Raw genomic sequence first — 21,178 nt, 5'->3', positions numbered from 1 at the left:
CATCTCCAGCTGTGCCTTTGGCGAGAGGAGTCTCTTCAGTTAAAGGGACCTAGCCTGCTTTAACGCGTGTTGACTCTAGCCACACAGAGGTGACCATGATTCCACTGAGGCCTCTGGCCTGGAGTCAGAGAAAGGCCATGGAATTTCCTCAAGCCAGAAAGGCACTGGTGCAATGGGCTGCTTTTGTGCCAGCATTTTTAGGGTAGTAGAACGTGATAGTTCAGGGGCTGGCTCTGAAGGTGTTTCACTCTTCCATGCAGAAACTTCCTCTGAATCCATAGTATTCTGGAGTCATGACACAGCCATACACGTTGAGTTCCAGTCATACATCTGATAAAGGTTTTCTTTATTTTTTCATTTTCTGTTATTTCATGTAGCACACTCACATCTTCAAGGCTTGGCAGGTTGGCTGGCAAGGGCCCACTGTGGCTCAGAGGTAGAGGTGGGAATGTCCCCAGTCTGAAACTCTTGGAAAGCACTGTAAAGAATATTGAGCCGACTCTATAGCAGGCAACATCCTATGATCCTCCTCTTCCTTGCATGTAAGGAAAAACAGCATCCCAAAAATGGAGGTGGGGGTGGAATCTGATAAGAAATAATATCACAGTTTCCAGGGCTTTGTTTTCTCAGTTTTTAAAGCTTTCATCCCCTCTCCCCCTCCTCCCCACGCTGCCTTCTGTCACCCCAGTGTCTGGAAGCAGTGGCTTTGTTTGCAACCTCCCCAGTTCAAGGCCAAATGCCTTGTAAGCAGTTAGCCTTTTATTTAACTCGGTGTTTTGCCCAGCCAGCTGATAAGGACATGTGAAAGAAGAAGAAGAAGCCTCTGACTTCTAAGGGCTTCCAATTCCTTCCCACTCTGTAATCCTGGGCAGATAACATCATTGGGAGTGATAGCCCCAGGCTCTTTGCTTTCAACAGAAGCCTCCCTGTGGGCTTCCCTCAAGACAATTGAGAACATATTTACTCAGAACTAATGGCATTGTGATGGAAGCAGAAATGGGGGGGAGGAGGGAGGGTGGCTGCAGCGCTTTGCTTACAGTGGTTGGTGATGGAAGCTTCTCTATTTTTAAATAAAAGGGCTACATGGACACCTTTTGAAGGGAATCCTCTGCACCACTGCCACTATGCCCACCCGCTGCTACCTTGGTGGACTATTTAACAATCCTGCTCATTCACGAGAGACAACGGGAAGGTCACTGCATGGGCGTAGCGGGGAGAGAGTTATTGCTTGCTTTAGCTAGACGTGTAATTGATCCCGGAGCTGTTCTGCAAAGGGCAGGAGCGGAGCAAAGGGGTTTTAACTCCAGCATCTTGGTTATTGCAATTACTTTTTGCCAAGCTTCAGCCTCTCAAGCTGCTGAGTGGCATGGCAGACTCTCTTTTTTCCTTTTCACCATCTGCAAGGATGCCTATAAATACTTAAATGCTAATGTGAGAGAAAGTAGAAAAAGGGAAGGAAGGAAGGAAGGAAGGAAGGAAGGAAGGAAGGAAGGGAGTTCCTATTTATGGTGACCTGTTTTTTTTCTCTAGACACTCTCCACAGCACCTTGATGGAAGTTGACAGGGAGGAACGTTTTTATTTCATAATACAACAACTCAGGGTCACGCAATGATATCATATGGCTGGAGCTTTAGGACTGCCCAAAATAATCTGCATCCCAGAGTACATTGCATAATTAACTTATGGAACTCACTGCCACAAAATGTGGTCTTGTCCACTGGCTTAGGTGGCTCTGAAGGGAATTAGACAAATTAATAGAGGATGGATCTCTTGGTGGCTGTTAGTCATCATAAGGGGGACATGCAACAGAATGCTGTAGTTTCAAAGTGCTCCTTTTCAGCCTGCTAGCCAGCCAGCCAGCCATGTCTTCTTTCAGAATAGTCCATTCCGTTCCACCTCTTTGCTTGTTTTCAGTCTTCCTTTCCTTCAGTTCTAAAAGTCAAGCCAGCATTCCATGGCCCCTGTGTATGTTCAGGCCTGGGCTGTTTTGCGTCTCCTACCCACCTTCCTTAAAGACCCCCACCGCCCAAAAAAAGGTACTTCTGTAAATCTTTTTGTGCTTGTATGGTGCTATCTTGACTGCATAAGGCTTCTTTCAGAGAATGAGTTCACCATGTGGAACCACGTTTAGAGGCAGTATGCTGCTGGGGAGCAACAGCTGGTCTGAAGAGAGGGCTATGTGCCTCTATGGATGGATATGGCTTAATGGGAGGGGTGGAGAGATGGATTGTAAAATATTCTGCCCTACAGCTAAGATACAAATCACCATGTGGCATTCCTAGGAGGGTTGGGTAGTTGGCAGTTCAGTCAGCTCTCGCTTAAGAATAAAAATAATAATTTTACTATTTATACCCCACCCATCTGGCTGGGTTTCCTCAACTGCTCTTGGCAGTTCCCAGCAGAATAGTAAAAACACCGTAAACATTAAAAACTTCCCTAAACAGGGCTGCCTTCAGATGTCTTCTAAAAATCAGATAGTTGCTTATATGTAGGGAGGGTGCCACTACCGAGAAGGCCCTCTGCCTTGTTCCCTGTAACTTCACTTCTCACAGTGAGGGAACCCACAGAAGACCCTCTGAGGAGGACCTCAGTGTCCGGGCTGAACAATGGGGGTGCATTAAACACCCAGTGCAGGCACAGCTCTTTGGAGGCCCATCCTTTTAGGATACCAAATTTGCACCTGATCTAATTTTAAGGCCTGCAGTCTACACACACCCCAGAGATTTCTGCACATTCCAGTGACTGATCTGTCCTTTCTGCCTGCAGGCAGAGGTGATAACAACGCCAGTACGATCTTCACAACAAGGAATCAAGGCTCTGGCACATTATAAAAAACCACCTGTGCTTCAAAGCAGGCACTTCTTGCTTTGCCCACTTCTTCAATTACCAGCTTGACTTTTGTGTGCCCAAACCCAGGGAGCACAGGGAGCTTGCCATGCAGGTCCCTCAACAGCACTATTAGTGGTTAGTAGCCAAATGGAGATGTAGGAGTGAGTGGCTTGGCATTCGTCAATGGAAGGCTACCTTTGCTGAGGCTCCTGCCTCCTAGGTACCTGAAGCAGGTGTGTGAGAGAGAGCTCCTCTGCAGCCTCTCCCAGAACTGTTGGCTAGCCTCCATCCTTCCTCTTGTTGAGGAAGAGCTTATTAGCAGAGTTCTCTGCAAAAGAAAAAAAAAAGCCCTTGAGTGGGTTTCCTTTTCTGTCTTTCTGTTGTTCTTTTTTAAAGGTGTAAATGCCAGGGGAGGCTCTACCAGTGCCTCACATTCTTTCATCTCGGCAGGGCTTTGCCCTTTCTCGCAGCATGACTCCGACAGCAGGCTCTGTGCTGCTGTGCACAGAATACAAACAAACTCACGGAGTTCGGAGCATGACAAGAATTCCATTGCAGGCAGGCAGGATGCTGCGTGCTCCAGGGCCCTCCATTGCGAGAGCTTCTGAGATCCGCTTCCCTGGTTAACTCCTTCTCTCCTGGCCACGGAGTCCTGACATCCAGGAAGGGCAGCAGAGCACAGCTTCTCCTCATGGAGAGTGTGAGAAATGGAAGGAAAAACAGGGCACTCATAAATATATGTGGTTGGCATAGAAGAGGTGGACACCAGCCTTTGGGTTTAAAATACAGTCACAGCTTTTTTGATTAGATAGAGCTCATAAATGAAAAACTGTGACCAGGACATATGTCAAAGATGTCTCCTTTTTCTGTCCATAAACATCTGAAAGGTTGCAGGTTCCCCATCTTTGGCCTCAAGATTTTTTTTATGTTAAGCAGTATAAACTTTATTTTAAAAAATACGTAATAAACCTACAGGCCTTACTGTCCCACCTGCCAATTGTGATTGGTATTCAATATCTCATAGCCTATAGAAAGGTGACATGCACCCCCCACACCACAAGGAAAGGGGGGAAAAATATGCCCACTCCTAGCTGATAATCCTGCCTAGTTCGTCTTGCCTAAAATCTGGGGAAACCTGTGAATGGCTGTGTCTTCTGTGCAGCCTGCTGGCCACAAATGAGTCTCAGCAGGGTGAAACCTACATACTACGAGAGGATGGACGACTACAATGGAGAATCAAGTTCTTTATAAGTATTGATAGATAATAAGCAGATGGCAAGGTTTTGAGGAAGGTTTGGACTGCCCTTTTGTGCTGTCTCCTTTCCCCACAGAAGCCTTTGATGCTTTATTAGTCGTTGCAGCAGTAGGAATCCAGAAGACACCAAGAGTCTATAGGAAGAGATGCAGAGGGAATCTCTAGCAGCCACCTCAAGCCAAACTTTCCTTACAGTGTGTTTTGTTTCAGGCAGCAGTGCCTGCTGCTCAGGTGGGATGCAGCTAGGAGACAAATCCACCCACAGTCTGGGGGTCAGAGTCTGGTCAGGCCAGGGTCAAAGTCCAGCAAGGCTGATTAGCAGACAGGAGTCAGATTCTTACATATGTGTTCAGACAAACTGGAAAGTCAGGTTTAAGACAGGGTTTCCCACCACACACCCCAACAATGGACCACTTGAAAATTGCTGAGGATCTGTGTGGATTTTCATGCCTATTGTAGTCATTATATTGCTAGATGCTGTGGGGTTTTTATTTGTTGTGTATACAGACTACCCTCATGGACACCTCGGCAGACCACAGCTGGGAACCCCTTTGTCTAAGATATGCAGAGCAGGGAGACAGTCAGCACCATGGAGAGTTCCAAGTGGAGTTTAGACTAGAAGCTAGTCAAGCTATGTTTGAATGTTGCTCCAGCAACTAGTCTCCTCTGACTGAGCCTTGAGTAGGGTTTTGGCTTCTTTCAGGGTGTAGGCTCTATTGCCACAATAAATGAGGCTTTCACCTTTAAAGGGACCTTGTTTGCTCTGGAAGTCTTTGACTGTGGCGTGGTGGTGAATTTGGAGCAGGAATCTGAGACAGAATGCAGGCCAAAATGGGGCTGGCCTCATGGTCCTTCCTGGTGACGAGAGTTCAGAGGAGAATAGGGGTATCAGGAATTATTTGGAAAGTCAAATCCTCTCCTGAGAGTGTCTCTTTTTCTCCTCAAGGAGGAAGGAATCAGAGCCCCAGTTAGTAACACTGGCTGTTTTCTCAGAGTGGTGTTCCTGAAAATGAGCTGCATTCCTTGGGGCATGTAGGAATCTTTCTGCCTCCATACAGTAATCTCAGAGTTAATTTTATTAAAGAAGGACTAGGATATTGGTGAGGAGGAAGAAGAAGAAGAAGAAGAAGAAGAAGAAGAAGAAGAAGAAGTTCAAATTCTTAAGAAACTGGCTTCTGCATCTCTAATTTTTCCTGTACTCCCAGTTCAGCTACATCCCTCTCCCTGAAGACTTTCTTGCCTAGCTAAGCCTTTCCTGAATGTGTTTTTTTTTATCTCCTTCCCTGCCAACTCACTTCTCTCTTCCCTGTCATTTCCAGCAATATAGGTTGCAAGCCCTCCAAGCAGATACCATACTGGTTCTTTGTCTTCTACAGCAAACATTTGGCCCTGCATAAATGAAATATATACTGTGTCATCCACCCAGAGCCGGGAATTATGATGGGGATCCATAGTTAGACATATTAGGGGTAGAGGTGAACTGTGAACAGGAGTGGGAGTAAGTTATTTAATCTTAAAGGAAATGTACATTAAGCAATTAGAAGGAAGATTTGAACCACCAGGGGAGTGAAAATCTGCCCCAGAGATAGTCAGGGGACAGCAAAGAAGTCTGATTAGTATTAAAATGGATCTTGGTGAATTTATGAGTGGTGTATAATTTCTTAGTCTGAGGCATTGTGTCACCTGCAGAGGTCTGGAGCTTTGCAAATTGATGAGTGATATAATTTCTTATTCTGAGGCATAGTCGTCACCTGCAGAGATCTGTCAGTTTTTCTCTTCCCTCTTCCTCTTCACTTATTTTGGATTTTAACTTGGGACTTGGATGCAACATCACATGCTCCCCTGCTTTTGACACAGTGAACATTGGTTTCATTTTTGGCGTGCTGGGTCTTATTTCGAGTTACAGTTCAACTGGGGTGCTGGAGGTGGGCAAAAGAGGACATAGGCAAAAACTTCTCATGGATACTCAAGAGGGTTGTGGATCAGAAGCAGCTGGTGGAAGACGTATTCACAAAGCACATTGTAAAATATGGGACACGCTCCCGTGAGATATAGTGTTGCATCTCACATCCTGCTTGCAGGCTTCTCGTGGGCATCTGGGTGGCCACTTGGAGAACAGAGTAATGGAGACTTTGGCTGACCCAGCAGGCCCCTACATATTTACTTATGGCTGTTCACATTGTCCACCAATAAATAAGATGTTGCTTTCTGAACTCTAAGGAGATTAAATGCAAGGAAGAACCTCCCTGCTATAGGAACAATTTCATTTCAAATTATTGTTACAGAATCTGCCAGGCTTTTGTTTGATGGAAAAGTTGACCAGACATCTGTTGGACTGGGAGAGGGAAAGTCCACTGGATTCTCCCTCCCTCCCCAATTCTTTTCCATATTCTCTCTTAGCACGAGACAACAGCCTCTTGACAGGTCAGGGGGGTGTCCGGTGTGCCCCACAATTTAATTAACATGGCACTAGAGAAAACCAGGCTGATGCAATCATTCACGAGTGCCTGGGAGACTCGGCCCCTGATGGATGCTGCACTTTCTGCTGCAGCTGCGTGGCCCACGTACCATGGAGGGGAGCTTCATCTTGTCCAGGCTGCTTGCGTGCTCTCGGTGCCCTCCCTTTCCCCCAGTGTGCTATAAATACATTCCCTCAGTCCATCCCAGCACACTGTATCAATCTTGTTTAATAGACTGGAAAGCTTAATGCGCGGTGGCGGGTCGCGGGGAGCATCGGGGTGATGGATTGTGCCTTCCCGGAGTCGAGCACCGTTGATGTATAATGAAATATTTATGATTTATTCCGGCTAATAAACTGGAATGAAGTGTGTGATATATGTGAGCAGATGGGGAACTATTGATGCAGCTTTCATTTGGGGAGTGTGGGGAGGTTTATGTCCGTAACACACACGTACACACATCACAGACCCTTGCATGCCATAAACTCTGCACCTCGCATGGCTGTTGTGGGGACAACCGATTCCCATCCCATCATTAATCTCTTACTCCTTCCCTCTAATTGTTTGTCATTCTGCATCCCCTCCCGCACCTGTTCTCCGCAAGCCTCCTTTTGTACAGAGTGCCTTTTATCCAAGGGCTTTGCTGCTCTCTCTGTGTTATATGTGAGCCCTGAGACTCTGCTCCTGCACTGGAATTTTCTCCTGGGGCACTTTTCAGTGGCATAACCCCTGGCGAAGGATCCCTTTTGGAGCACTGTCCTGCTGTCCATGGTTTGCTCTTCACTGGAGGCTGATCCATTTGGATGAATGGTCACTGCCCCTTTGACCTCAACCTGCCCCACCTGCCTGCCTTCTTTCTTTCTTCCAACCAGTCCAGGGGATGGCAGTGCCCATCCACTTCCTCCTCCTCAGTCTCAGTATTGCCCTTTTTTAGAATTCCACAAGGAAGAGGAGGAGGAGGAGAAAACTAGAATTAATTGTTGCATCCTCTTTGGTTCCTCTGACTGTTGGTTTCCCTGCCTTCTGCCCTACCAGTCCCAGTGGGCACTAGCCACCATTGCCCCCAGGCAGGTGCTTGAGGTGGCAAAGACAAAAGGAACAACCCTTTCTCCTCCCCCACCTCCACCCGCCAACAGAACCAGAATGTTTCTCCAGTTCAAAGCATCTTGCACACCGCTGGATGCCCTTCACTTGGTGCCATGAAAGACTTGAGGAGTCTGTTCTCCACCCATCACATCCTCCACGAGCTGCCCCTCCAGCTGTTCCTCTCTCAGACTAATTAGTTGCATTTGCGGGATAATTTCAATATCTCTCTGATGAAAGCCACCAGAGGAGCACAGAGATCTGCTTCTGCTTCTGACTGTTTCAGAGGAGACCTTCCCCAAAGGGGGTGGGAAGGGAGCTGTCTCTGTGCTGAAACGCCCAGCCTTATCCTGTCAACATGCTAGTTCAGAGAGCAAGGGAGCTCTCCAAGTAGCAGGCCTCTGCAAAGGAATCCAGTAGGGAAGATGCCTCATTCTGTCTGTACCTGCTCAAAGTGAATGATCTCTGTGCTACTGAAAGAGTCTGGCAGCTGGGAATTCCCTGGGAGAGTCTGTCAAGCAAAGGAAGACGTTCTCAGAAGTCGAAGAGGGACCTGGAATTCTCGCTTCCAGGGAAGCTCCTACCGCCCAACACTTTGGAGCCTAGAGTGGAAGGTGCAAAGAAGCAGAGTCGCTGTTTCTAAAGGAAGGAAGTTGCAACAGCAGATCACATCTGCTTTCAATGATATCACAGGCCTGCACTGGAATCTTTGTGACTTCTCCTGTTGCACAGCTTGTTGCGGCTTGGTACATCTAGGAATACATTTGACAGAATATAGCAGGTGTATGTGGAGTGCACCTAGTCAAGGAACTAAGTAAAGAAAGAGGGGGTTCATTAGGCACTATTGAGCCTTTTACTATGATCATGTAGAAGCCATCAGCCCTTTCCCTCTCTTGTTTTGATTTTAAAGAAAAACAACCCACAAATTTTCAGGTGTAAAAAGTTCAAAGAGGCATGTCACCAGTGTAATGACAAGAGGCCAGTGAAATGTAGCAGCAGCATGGGGGGAGAATGAAGAGGTGCAGGGGTACATCTGCACAGCTATGCTCAGTCCAGTAATAAGGTCAAAGCAATTAACTGAACGCTGCAGTTCAATGGGAGGATTGAACTAACTATCCCCCAGTACCTTCACTACACAACCTCGCTGTTCTGGGAGGACTTCATAAAAATAGAGATTGCTACAAGTGCTTAGATGGAGGAGGCAGGTTTAGTCGTTGTCTGAGGACTATCCCTGCCTCCGGGTCTGGTCCTGACCGGACGGATACTAGAATCAGCAAGGGATACCCACATGACCTGAAGGTGCTGCTGTGCAATGCCAGGTCAATGATTCATAAAACCACTGCAATCCATGACTTGATCATGGATGGAGGATTTGACCTGGCATGTGTAACAGAGACTTGGTTGGATGAAGCAGATGGGCCTGTCCCTGCCGCTGCTTGTCCACCAGGTTTCTCTTACGCACAGCAACCCAGGCCTTGTGGGCGGGGAGGGGGGGTTGCAGTGATTTTTAGGAAGTCATTAGCTTGCACCAGGCGTCCTATTGGGAAGACCCAGTTTTCTGAGTGCATGTTCTGGAAGTTGGGCAATAGGGGCAGTACAGGATTCCTTCTGGTGTACCGACCTCCCCGCTGCACCAAGGATTCCCTGGCCGAGCTGCTTCAGGTCGTGGCGGATGTCCTCCTGGAGACACCCAGTTTGGTTGTCCTAGGGGATTTTAATATCCATGCCGACACGACCTTACAAGGGGCCGCTCGGGACTTCGTGGAAAGCATGGCCTCCATGGGGCTGTCCCTGAATAAGTTTGGCCCAACCCATAGCCGCGGACATGCCTTGGACCTGGTGTTTACCTCAATGGATGTTGGTGATCTGACACTAAGTAAAAGCGAAACAAAAGAAGTGCCATGGTCAGATCACTTCCTGGTGCAACTTGACTTCTCCGCGACCCTTCCCCTCTGCAGGGAGGTGGGACCGATTCGGATGGTCCGCCCCCGCCACTTAATGGATCCAAATGGTTTCCAGAGAGTGGTAGGGGATGCTTTATCCCATGTTGATGGCCTTTCAGCTGATTCCCTGGTGGCCCGCTGGAATGTGGAGTTAACCAGGGCTATTGACTGTTTGGCTCCGAAGCGCCCTCTCCGATTGCATGGAGCCCGGACAGCCCCGTGGTTTTCCACGGATCTGAGGGCAATGAAACAATCGTTGAGACGGCTAGAGCGCCGGTGGCGGAGGACCCATTCTGAAGCTGACCGGACACAGGTTAGAGCTCAATGTCGAGCCTACCAAGTGGCAGTAGCGACGGCGAAGAAGACTTTCTTCACCGCCTCTATTGCATCTGCAGAAAACAGCAGCAGGAGACTTTTTCAGGTGGTCCGCAATCTAGCGGAACCACCTGCTACATCGGGGCCCAGTACGGGCCACATGATCTCCTGCAATGATTTTGCAAAGTTTTTTGCAGATAAAGTCGCTCAGATTCGGGAAGAGGTCGATGCCACCGTGGGAGCAGGGCCGGGGCGGGAGAGTGCTAGAGTCCTGTCTAGTCAAATTGCGTGGGATCAATTCCAATCTGTTACCTCCGAGGATGTGGACAGGCTGCTTGGACGAGTGAAACCAACCACCTGTCTCCTTGATCCTTGCCCATCCTGGCTTATAAAAGCTAGCTGGGAAGGGCTGGGCGATGGGCTTCGTGGGGTGGTGAATGCTTCCCTCCGTGAGGGAGTCTTCCCAGACCCGCTGAAAGAGGCGGTTATTAAACCGCTTCTTAAAAAACCATCTTTAGATGCGGCCACGATGGCCAACTATCGCCCAGTCTCAAATCTTCCATTCTTGGGCAAGGTGATTGAGCGAGTGGTGGCTGAACAACTCCAGGCACGCCTGGAAGAAGCGGACCATTTGGATCCCTTCCAGTCGGGATTCAGGCCTCATCACGGGACTGAAACTGCCTTGGTCGCACTGGTTGATGATCTCCGGCGGGCTAGGGACAAAGGTGAGAGCTGTTTCCTAGTTCTGCTGGATCTCTCAGCGGCGTTTGATACCATCGACCATAACATCCTTCTGGACCGTCTTGAGGGGCTGGGAGCTGGGGGTACTGTCATACAGTGGTTCCGCTCCTTCCTCCTGGGCCGTGTTCAGAAAGTTGTGGTGGGGGATGAGTGTTCAGACCCCTGGGCTCTCACTTGTGGGGTGCCTCAGGGTTCTGTCCTCTCCCCCATGCTTTTTAACATCTATATGCAGCCACTGGGAGAGATCATCAGGAGGTTTGGGCTGGGTGTTCATCAGTATGCGGATGATACCCAGCTCTACCTCTCTTTCAAATCAGAACCAGTGAAGGCGGTGACGGTCCTGTGTGAGTGTCTGGAGGCGGTTGGAGGATGGATGGCGGCAAACAGATTGAGATTGAATCCTGACAAGACAGAAGTACTGTTTCTGGGGGACAGGAGGCGGGCAGGTGTGGAGGATTCCCTGGTCCTGAATGGGGTAACTGTGCCCCTGAAGGACCAGGTGCGCAGCCTGGGAGTCAATTTGGACTCACAGCTGTCCATGGAGGCACAGGTTAAATCCGTGTCCAGGGCAGCTGTGTACCAGCTCCATCTGGTACGTAGGCTGAGACCCTATCTGCCCACGGACTGCCTTGCCAGAGTGGTGCATGCTCTGGTTATCTCCCGCTTGGACTACTGCAATGCGCTCTACGTGGGGCTACCTTTGAAGGTGACCCGGAAACTACAACTAATCCAGAATGCAGCGGCCAGACTGGTGACTGGGAGCAGCCGCCGAGACCATATAACACCGGTCTTGAAAGACCTACATTGGCTCCCAGTACGTTTCCGAGCACAATTCAAAGTGTTGGTGCTGACCTTTAAAGCCCTAAACGGCCTCGGTCCAGTATACCTGAAGGAGCGTCTCCACCCCCATCGTTCTACCCGGACACTGAGGTCCAGCACCGAGGGCCTTCTGGCGGTTCCCTCACTGCGAGAAGCCAAGTTACAGGGAACCAGGCAGAGGGCCTTCTCGGTAGTGGCGCCCTCCCTGTGGAACGCCCTCCCACCAGATGTCAAAGAGAACAACAACTACCAGACTTTTAGAAGACATCTGAAGGCAGCCCTGTTTAGGGAAGCTTTTAATGTTTGATGTATCACAATATTTTAATATTCTTTTGGAAGCCGCCCAGAGTGGCTGGGGAAACCCAGCCAGATGGGCGGGGTATAAATAATAAATTATTATTATTATTATTATTATTATAGATGCTATTTCTGTTGTAATTGTCTAAGGCCTCGCATAGAAAGATGTTGCAAAGTGCTCTAGCCCACCTCCCCAGCCCTTCCTTGGAAGAAGATTTCGCTTGCCATCTCTACACCTCTCCTTCACAAAGCTACACTACTTGACACCTCTGCATCTTCATATGCAAATTCCATCTCAGGCACTCTTAATAAAACCTGCAAGAATTTTAAAACAGCCACTCTGGAAACACTGCTGCATCCACAGCTTCCTTTCCCTTAAGATAATGAGGGGGAGATGAGCACAATCCAATCCCTTTTTGTCCTGCACATCAATTACATGGCAGGTCCTTTCCCCCACCCAGGGAGAAGGAGGCCAGCAGTGAGCGCTCTGAGTGAGCTGCCACAGGAGCACCAGCAGAGAGAAATGCAGCTATGTGCTCTGGGAGCTTTTCCTGATAGCCGGTTTAGTTCCAGAGGAAGCAGTGGAAGGCAGGGAAGGAATTCTGCCTGAGACTCTGGAATGCCCCTGCCAGTCAAATAATACTGAGTGAAATGAACCAGTGATACAACTCAGTGTAAGGCAATTTAGAGTTTTAGACCACACCCACACCATACATTTGTAGCATTATGATACAGTGGTACCTCGGCTTACATATGCTTCAGGTTACAGACGCTTCAGGTTACAGACACCACTAACCCAGAAATAGTACCTCGGGTTAAGAACTTTGCTTCAGGATGAGAACAGAAATCGTGCTCCAGCGGCAGGCCCCATTAGCTAAAGTGGTGCTTCAGGTTAAAAACAGTTTCAGGTTAAGAACGGACCTCTGGAACGAATTAAGTACTTAACCCGAGGTACCACTGTACTACCTTAAACAGCTATGGCTTCCCCCAAAGAATTATGGGAGCTGTGGTTTGTTGAGGGTGCAGAGAATTGTAAGGAAACCCCTGTTCCCCTTCAAGAGCTACAGTTCCCAGAGTTCCCTATGAAGAGAGATTGATTGTTAAACCACTCTGGGAATTGTAGCTGGGGAAGGGGTGGCAGGGGCCCCTAACAGCACCCGTAACAAAGCACACCTCCTGGAATTCTTGGGGGGATCCCATGACTGTTTGAAATGGTGACATTTCATGGTGATGCTTGAACTGATGCAGATTTGGCCCTAGTGAGTTCATCCCATTTCTCTCTGCTACCTCATACCTCGAATGCCAACAAGCTGTAGCCAGTTGTGGGCTGAGGCAAGAGGACCATTGTGACCAGTCCGCAGAGGGCAGACCCTCCATATCTACGTTGGGCTGATGTTTCAGAGAACAGCCTTGTGTTCAGCTGACATTTCAGAATGGCAGTGGATGGCACAGGCAAGAGAGGGGCTTGTGCTTCTCTTGCCTAGGAGGCTGCAGCTTCCCAGAGCCCTGGAGGATGTGAGGGAGGGTAAGTGAGAGAGAGGGCAGAAGGATCTGGGAGACAAGCCACAAAAGGAAACCTGGTCATGGCCAGGGTGGACTCCCTCATGGTGGAAAGGACAATGGTAAGCCTTTGGTCAGGCTCATCTAATCTAATCTAACCAATCCGTTTTAGATGAGACCCCTAAGATCCATCTAGTCCAGCATCCTGTTTGCCACAGCAGCCAACCAGATTCTTCCAAGAAGCCCAACAGGCAAGCCGTGAAAGTGCTCAGTGGCATATTGTCTGTGAACATGGAGGTGCCATGTGTCACACTGGTTCTGAAACTGCTGCACTGGCATTGAGCTACCAACCCAGTTCAAGGTGCTAGTTCTAGTGTGTAAAGTCCTGTGGCTTGAGACCCAAGTACCTCAAGAGCACATTTCCCCAATGCGACCATCTCAGGCCCTAGAGTTGGCAAGTGATGTCTTCCTTGGTGCTGGTGCTGGCATCCTGCTGGTCTGGATCAGCAGCTGCTATTAAAAAAAAAGTTTCCAAATTAGAACAGCCAGGTGTCCACAAACTGCTAGGTATGGCTCATAATCTGTCTTAAAATAAGAGAATGAAAACAAATGGAACCAATAAGTTAGCAATGTTTACCATAGCCAAATATCTTTCACTCGAGGTCTCCCTCATTGGTCAGAACAAATAACTATAGTACAGCAAATAGTAAGTCAAATATTGTATGTGCATTGTCATGGTCGTGCATTGTTTTTAATTGGTATTAAAATGCTTTTCATATATTAGAGGCACAACATCAATTCGTTCTTATTTTTGTCCCTCCTTTTTTCATCCTCACTAGCCATTGCCTCTTGTCTTTGCCTTCTCTGCCATCACTGCCACACCTCTTCCTCTTTCCTTATTAGTGGCTTCTAGATGTCGATCTCCAGTCTGCTGTTCCGCCCCTACAAATGTCGCCCACCTCGTCTTACCAGCTCCTTTCTTTTTCCAGGTGACACCGCTGTGTATAAGGAGGGCACCTACTGGATCAGAGGACGGACCTCAGTTGACATCATCAAAAGTGGCGGCTACAAAATCAGTGCCCTGGAAGTCGAGCGCCACCTGCTGGCCCACCCCAGCATTGCTGGTAAAGCCTAGCCCCGCCCTGCAGCTATTTATTGATTTGCTAACATAGTTCAGTTCATGTTCTTAGTGCTTTACAAAGCGCAGCAAGGTCTGACAGGTCCCCCAATGGCATTCCACATCCCAGGTAAACCCACCCACCCTCCTTCGCTTGCACACACACACTCAATCTCTCTCTCTCTCCCACCATCTCAAACGAAACTGCCCTGTATACTGAGAAAGACAGTTTGGAGGATTGTAAACAGTATCTGGCAGTGGCTCTCTGTGGTTTTAGGTGGTCCTTCCCAGCCCTACCTGAAGGCATCAGGGCCTGAACCTGAGACATATTCTCCCATAAATGGCACTCAGGGCAGCTAACGAGCTGTAGTTAAGGCAAAATATAAAACAATTGCAGAGTGTTTAAAGAACGAGAGAGAAAATAGTACAGCTATTGCAAATAAGTAATTTTAATATGTTTTAAAGTAGGATTGTAAATCTTCCTTGATTTTTTACTATCAAGTGGTATATAAATTTTATGAAATAAATAATAGCATAATGAATAAATTAAATAAGTCATCTCAAGTTAAAACAGTTTTAGCAGCCTGCCCACCAAACTGAAACAGGCACCAAGTTTAACACAGAGACCAAATAATAAGCTTGGACAAAGTAAAGGCAGAGCCATGTGAATTTCATGTAGGAGGGAGTTCCTCCCACCTTCCCTGTGTGACTCTTTCACATTTTTCCCCTCTCCAGATGTGGCTGTGATTGGTGCCCCAGACATGACGTGGGGTCAGAAGATCAGCGCTGTGGTCAGGCTGCATGAGGGCCAGGCACTGTCTCTCACGGACCTGAAGGAATGGGCAAGGTAACATGGCAGCACCCACTGGGTATGGGGTGTCATGGGAAGGTATAGGGCAGGCCATTGTCTATTCCAGTTCAGTACTTACTTGGGAGAAAGGCGGGGTATAAATATATTAAATAAGTAAAATGAATAAATGCAGGATGAACAGCAGCCAAACCAGTGGGTACAAACTAAGGTTATTTACAAGCTGGTTTCCAAACTTCCCAACATTTATGATATTTTTCCTACGGTAAGAATGAAAATATATTCAGCAGGTAAATGAAAAAGTAAATGTCCTGGTAGAATGCCATTTATTTCTCTACTTTACTCCAATGTGAATTTCCTACTTCAGCCTTCTCCAACCTGGTGACTGCTGGATATCTTGTACTATAATTCCCATCAGCTCCAGCCAGCAAGACCATGACTCTGCTGGCTGAAGCTAATAGGAGTTGTAGTCCAGAACATCAGACTTTCATCTGGTTGTAGAAGTCTGTGTTTCGATTATCTAGCCAAGAGGGGACAGTTGTCCTCTGTTGCAGTTTAATGCCATCACTGACCAGAGGGTGGCACTGCAGCTATCAGTGTTTAGTAGAGGGGGTCAGGTGACACCAGGAGCCAATAGGGGTCCACTTGGTTCTATAAAGCTGCTGGTTGCATCCTAGCTATTTAGTCTGTATATGTTATTCAAGTATAGGCTGGGCTGCTGTTGGACTATCTATTGCTACTTCCCTCTAGGCCAATGGGTCTGGAACAACACAGTTAATTCCTTCTGACTCACGAGGCTACAAACATGGCTCTAGATTTTTTTGTGCAATGGTATTCCTATGTGCTTTCTTGCCCTCCCCTGCTACCAAGCTGGGCCTAAATTAGAGAGCTAGTCTCCAAGGTGTGCTGAAATAATAGAAGCAGAATACACATACACACACACACAATTTTTCATCAGTTCAACTAATACAAATTGAATAAGGGTTCCCTTGTCCCAGGTGGCTGCTCCACCCCCCCAATCCCAAAAACATATTGGATGCTTTTTTAGAGGGTATGTGAAACTGGTGCTATTCACAAACCACAGGCATTCTTGTTTCATCCAGGGCTGCACAGCTGCCCAATTAAACAGTCCCCAGGATTTGCAAAAATCACAGTGGGAGGTTTGCAATTTAGCAAATGTGAGGAATACTCTTGCTAGCCTCTGTTGCTCTGAATAAACAGCAAAGAAAACTCACAAAGAAATCCAGAGGTGTGGAGGCCTTGAGCCCTGGCCTCTCACTCCCCTGCCTGCATGCCAGCTTCCTCGCATAACACGTGAGAGGCTAGCTGGGCACTTGCACAGCACCCATACATTTTTTTTTACATAACAAAATAGAAAGACCCCTAAAGGGTCATACTAAAAGCCCATCTAGCCCTCTGCTTCCCTAGGGAAGGACCGTAGCTCAGTGGCAGAGCATGTGCTTTGTATGCAGAAGGACGTCTTCTCTATGAAACACTAGAGACCCACCGACAGTCAGTGTAGTCAGTGCTGAGCCAGACGAACAACGTAAATGAGGTTCCTACATTCCCATAGTTACGCTGCAACCAACCTGGGGTGCCCCCTACACCATGCCCACGTTAGCATTCTCCTAGGACCTGGTATATGTGGCATCTGAAAGTGTGGCCCTGGAAACTGGTTGAGCTGATTATGAGCCCAGCAGTGTTGGTTATTGGTCATTTCCTGCTTCTTGTGCTATGGAGGTGGGTTCCCCATCACCACCAAACATGTACAGCCCCACTTCCTCCTCCCAGGCAAAGATTATCCGTGTATAAAGGCCCAGCTCCTCAATAGAAAGAACAGCCCAGTGATGGCCAGAAGAGGGAATGGTATACCAGTGTTACAAAAGCTTCTTTGGCAGGCTGCGCAGGGAGAGTAAGGTGTGTTGCATAAAGGCTGTAAGAGGGCGCGAAAGCCGAAAACCAGCCGCGTCAATCGCAGAGGGCCCAGCATAGCTGTTATCAAGCCTTTAACTTCCTTCACTTCCATCACTTCTCGAGCTGTTAGGGTGGTGGCAGCAGGGGAACAAGTGCTATCCCCTTGCACATCTCCCCTCTTTGCCCTTGTGCCTCAGTTTCCTGCCTGTCTCCTCACAGCCAAGATTGCAGGACAGGCTGCGAGAGGAGAAATCCAGCCTGAATGCGATGCGTCTCTCTGGAGCAACAGTGTTTGAGCACCTCGGGAAGGGTCCTTGGCCCGCTCTCTCCGCACGCCGCCTCCCGGGTCTCACACCCCTGCCGGCTTCTTTCACTGCCGCTCGTCCTGTCTCTCCTCTTTATCTTCCACGCCACTTGCCTCCCTTCGTCCCCCCGCCCCCCGCCACATTCTCTGGCAGGAGACACATGTCCCTCTTCAGAGTGATTCATTTCGTGGCTTTCACCTCCAATCTGCTCCCGGTGACAAGCGGGTCCTGAGTTTGAGGCCTCCTCCGCATGGCAGAAAGGCATCGATAGTTTGAAAGCAGCGGAGGCACTGAGGGAGGAGAAGAGCCCTGACATGCTGGGCGGGCTTGGCATGTCACTCCAGACTCTGTGCCCACGAGGTACCCGTCAGAGCAGGGCATGCCCTGCAGCCAGCGGTCTAGTGAGGGAAAGCATCCCACATGCATATGATCACGCACACTTTGCAGTGGGCAAGGTGACTTTCTTTCGTGCTCAGACAGTCCCCTGGTGGGGCTTTAATAAGATGCTGAACTTGCTTGGCATCCTCCCCATCATGCATGCCTGTGATCAAGAGGAATGGGGGGGGGGTTGCACATGGGAGGGGGGCTTGTGTGGAGGGCCGGGAGTTTGCAAGGCTCCTTAGCGCTTATGTTGACAATTTGTCATTTGCTCTTCCTGCCATATCTAATTGCAAGGATTGATGAGAACCCATTAAAAGTGATCCATTCTGCTTCTTGGAGGTGCTTTGTCTGGGCACTTTCTCTCTCTCTCTCTCTCTCTCTCTCTCACACACACACACACACACACTGTGGTATGTTGTTACTCAGCCTTAAGTATCCATGTGCATGGGTGGGTGACCCAGAGTAATATGTGGGTACAGAACGCCCTCCAAGCAGCTGCTCCTCCTGTGCCACCCTTGATCTAAACCCCCTGGTTGAAGGACAGCGTTCCATCAGAATAGGCACAACCGATCGCATAGGAGCCTAAAATGGGCTGTGCTGGATGAGGCCAAATCAGCTTCTAGTCCAGCATTCTGCTTCCTACAGTGGTCAGCTAGATGTCCTCCCCTAGAAGCTCACAAGCAGCCCTTGATCTTCCACAACAGTGGTACGCTGCCTCTGAACATGGAAATTCTTATTTGCCATGATGGCTGAGAGCTGCTGAAAGACTTCCTCCTCCTCCTTGACCTTCTCTAATCCCCTTTTAAAGCTATAAAAGGTCTTGCAGCACCTTGAAGGCTCACATGTTTATTATAGGAGACTCTTTGCTTTGTCCATCTATGCCAGTGGCCATTAGGACAGAAGTGGAATTTGCACTGTACAAAGAAGTGCATTCTTTTCATCTGCCCCACTTCTTGTTTTGATTCCAGATTGAACACTTCTGTCCTTGCTTGTTCTGGTCAGGGGGCCATAGGCCTTATGACACAGTGAACTGTATGCTAGTATATACGGAATATTTGTAGGGAGGGAAAGTGGAAACATGAGCACTTCACCTGGCCCAAGTTGAACAGGGCAGTGTCTCACTGCTCTAATGACTGGAAACCTTCACTGGTTTATTTCCAGGCTCAAATGTTTGCATAGTTTATATCTGTTGACTCTTCTACCGAGGGGTGCACAGTCCTTTCCTTGAGAGTATTTTGGAGAAGGGATGTAGCTCACTGGGAAAGGTACTGCTTTGCATGCAGGAGGTCCCATGCTCAATCCTCAGCATCTCCAGGTAGCACTGGGAGAGATTCACCACTGAAACACTGGGTAACCATTGCCAGTAAATAACACTGAGCTAGATGGATCAAGGGTCTGACTTGTTGTTAGGCAGCTTCCAGGGTCCCTGTCCAGCTCTGTATCACAAGGGAAGCCATGATTCAGCGCTAGGGCAGGAGTAGAGAGGAGATGGGCATTTGCAGAAGCAGTCTCTTAACCAGAACATGTGCTTGTGTGTCCCAGAGAGTTCATGGCACCTTACACCATCCCCTCTGAACTGCTGGTGGTGGAGGAGATCCCGCGAAACCAAATGGGCAAAGTGGACAAGAAGCAGCTTCTCAAGCATTTCTACTCCGCCTAGTGATGGGCGCCTGGCGGGAGTCACGCAGGACGGGGAGGCTTCGTGACAACACCCTGGCATGGAAATGTGGGGCAGCGTGGTGAGGTTTTTCCAAAAGTGTGACTGAGTGCTCTGTTTTCCAACTCCCCGGTGCCACCCTTGCATTTTGACAAGTCCTTATCTCATGATGAGTAAGGTTGGACAGGACCTGCGATTTATTTTCTTAACTTGTGAATCAACGTCTCATAAAATCTGGCTTTCTTCTTCTTCAGTCTGTTTTTTGTTTTTGGCTGGCAATATGTTCTTCCTGCAGCGAGTTCAGGGTTTGGCAGTGATGCAATTTCGAGCTCCATGTCAATCAGGGTTGCTGGCTTTACCTTCCAGGGCCTGGGGGAACTCAAGGCGTTTTGAACAGAAGCCCCGGGCCCCACCCAAGAGCACACACCCCTACCCACGGAAGGCTCCTAGTTTCATCAGTTGAACAATTACATGTACAAGCAAACTGATTGTCTGTTCTGCAAACGTGGACTTGCTTAGACTCTAAAAAACAAACCAGTGGCTCCTGTCATCATCCACCCCCATCTTTAGGTGTTCTTTGTATACTTTTGGGTTCCTAAAGAGGGAATGACAATGAAAATTGTTGCTATCCCCTCCCTCCCTCCTACATGCCTGAAGTCCAGAAGAGGGTATATTCCATCAACCCCTTCCCTCCTTCTCAGCAATCACACCTGTGGGGCTGAGCATCCACCCAAGCCCCCAATGTATAATGCAGGCAACATTTGTGCTATAACAGCTACCAGAAAGTGTTGGCTTGTATGGCACATTTGGAAGAGATTAACAATGCAAACCTGTCCATATTTACTCAGAAGTAAATATATTAGGGGTGGACACATCTGACAATAATTTCAGTTTCTCTCAGTTTTTCGTTTTCTCCGTCTTAAGTTCACTTTGCCCTATTTCTGCATCATTTTGAGGTTTTTATTTTAAAAGTCTGCATGAACATGTGTACATGCGCATGCACATTTCTAATATACACATTTTTGCCAAATATGCACACTTTTTTAAAAACAGATTTTCCTAATATGCATTTTTGTGCATTGTTTTCACTGCTATAAACAATTTTTTCTTGCACATTTCCCACTAAATACCGTATTTTTCGCTCTATAGGACGCACCCGACCATAGGGCGCACCTAGTTTTTAGAGGAGGAAAACAAGGAAAAAATATTCTGAATCAAATGTTGTATAAACTACTGTAAACAACCAGTATATCAGAATCATATTACAGCAATGTTAAGTGAACAGCAGTCAACAATGGCATTAAGAACCATCATCACTGTCATTAACAAATGAAGAGAGACTAAGGTTTGAGTACTCTTCTAGTCTTCTGTGAACCCCAAGAACTCATCACTGCTAGAGTCAGAATTTATGAAGCTCAGTTGCTCACAATCACTGACACCACTTTCTTCGCTATCTTCATGTAAAATACCATCTTCGTTTCCATCCAAAGCATTGCTAATGCCACATTTTTTCCTCTCAATCCTCTTCCTCCCCTCTCTCAGCGAACAGCCTGCCTGCTGCTCTCAAACATTCCCTTTACTTGAATTACAGTCAAGAAACAGCTGAGCAGAGCTTCTCAGCGGCAGGCTTGGGAGGCTTTCCTTCTCCCCACTTTTTTCTCCCCCTCCCCAAGCAGCACAGTCCCCTTTTCCAGCCTCCTCCTCTCCATCCCTTTCACCCAAACTCGTCTGCAATTTCTTCCCTTCACTGCTCC

General features: G+C 48.1%; 1 protein-coding gene and 1 long non-coding RNA gene across 7 annotated transcripts in view; one reads left to right on the top strand and one right to left on the bottom strand.

Moving 5' to 3' along the window:
- The window catches only part of ACSF3 (acyl-CoA synthetase family member 3), a 64,723-nt gene extending 45,051 nt beyond the window's left edge, over positions 1-19,672 (top strand). For all 6 annotated transcript variants that reach the window (XR_014515015.1, XM_083456488.1, XM_083456491.1 and 3 more), the window contains 3 exons: positions 14,232-14,366; positions 15,095-15,206; positions 19,310-19,672. Coding sequence is in view for 5 of the 6 variants with exons in the window: in XM_083456488.1 (XP_083312614.1) it covers positions 14,232-14,366; positions 15,095-15,206; positions 19,310-19,427 (365 nt within the window). In the remaining variant the exon portion in view is untranslated. The remainder of the gene's footprint in view (positions 1-14,231; positions 14,367-15,094; positions 15,207-19,309) is intronic.
- Positions 19,673-19,680: 8 nt separating this feature from the next.
- LOC310685015 lies at positions 19,681-20,453 on the bottom strand. The gene is made up of 2 exons (XR_014515023.1): positions 19,838-20,453; positions 19,681-19,802 (listed from the first exon to the last, which is right to left on the bottom strand). It is a non-coding gene; the product is annotated as an uncharacterized lncRNA (long non-coding RNA).
- Between the last annotated feature and the right edge of the window lie 725 nt (positions 20,454-21,178).

Source organism: Podarcis tiliguerta (genome assembly GCF_965153285.1).
Source record: "Podarcis tiliguerta genome assembly, chromosome: 8".
In the NCBI taxonomy this organism is placed as follows: Eukaryota; Metazoa; Chordata; class Lepidosauria; order Squamata; family Lacertidae; genus Podarcis; species Podarcis tiliguerta.
This window is presented reverse-complemented; position numbering and strand designations above follow the sequence as displayed.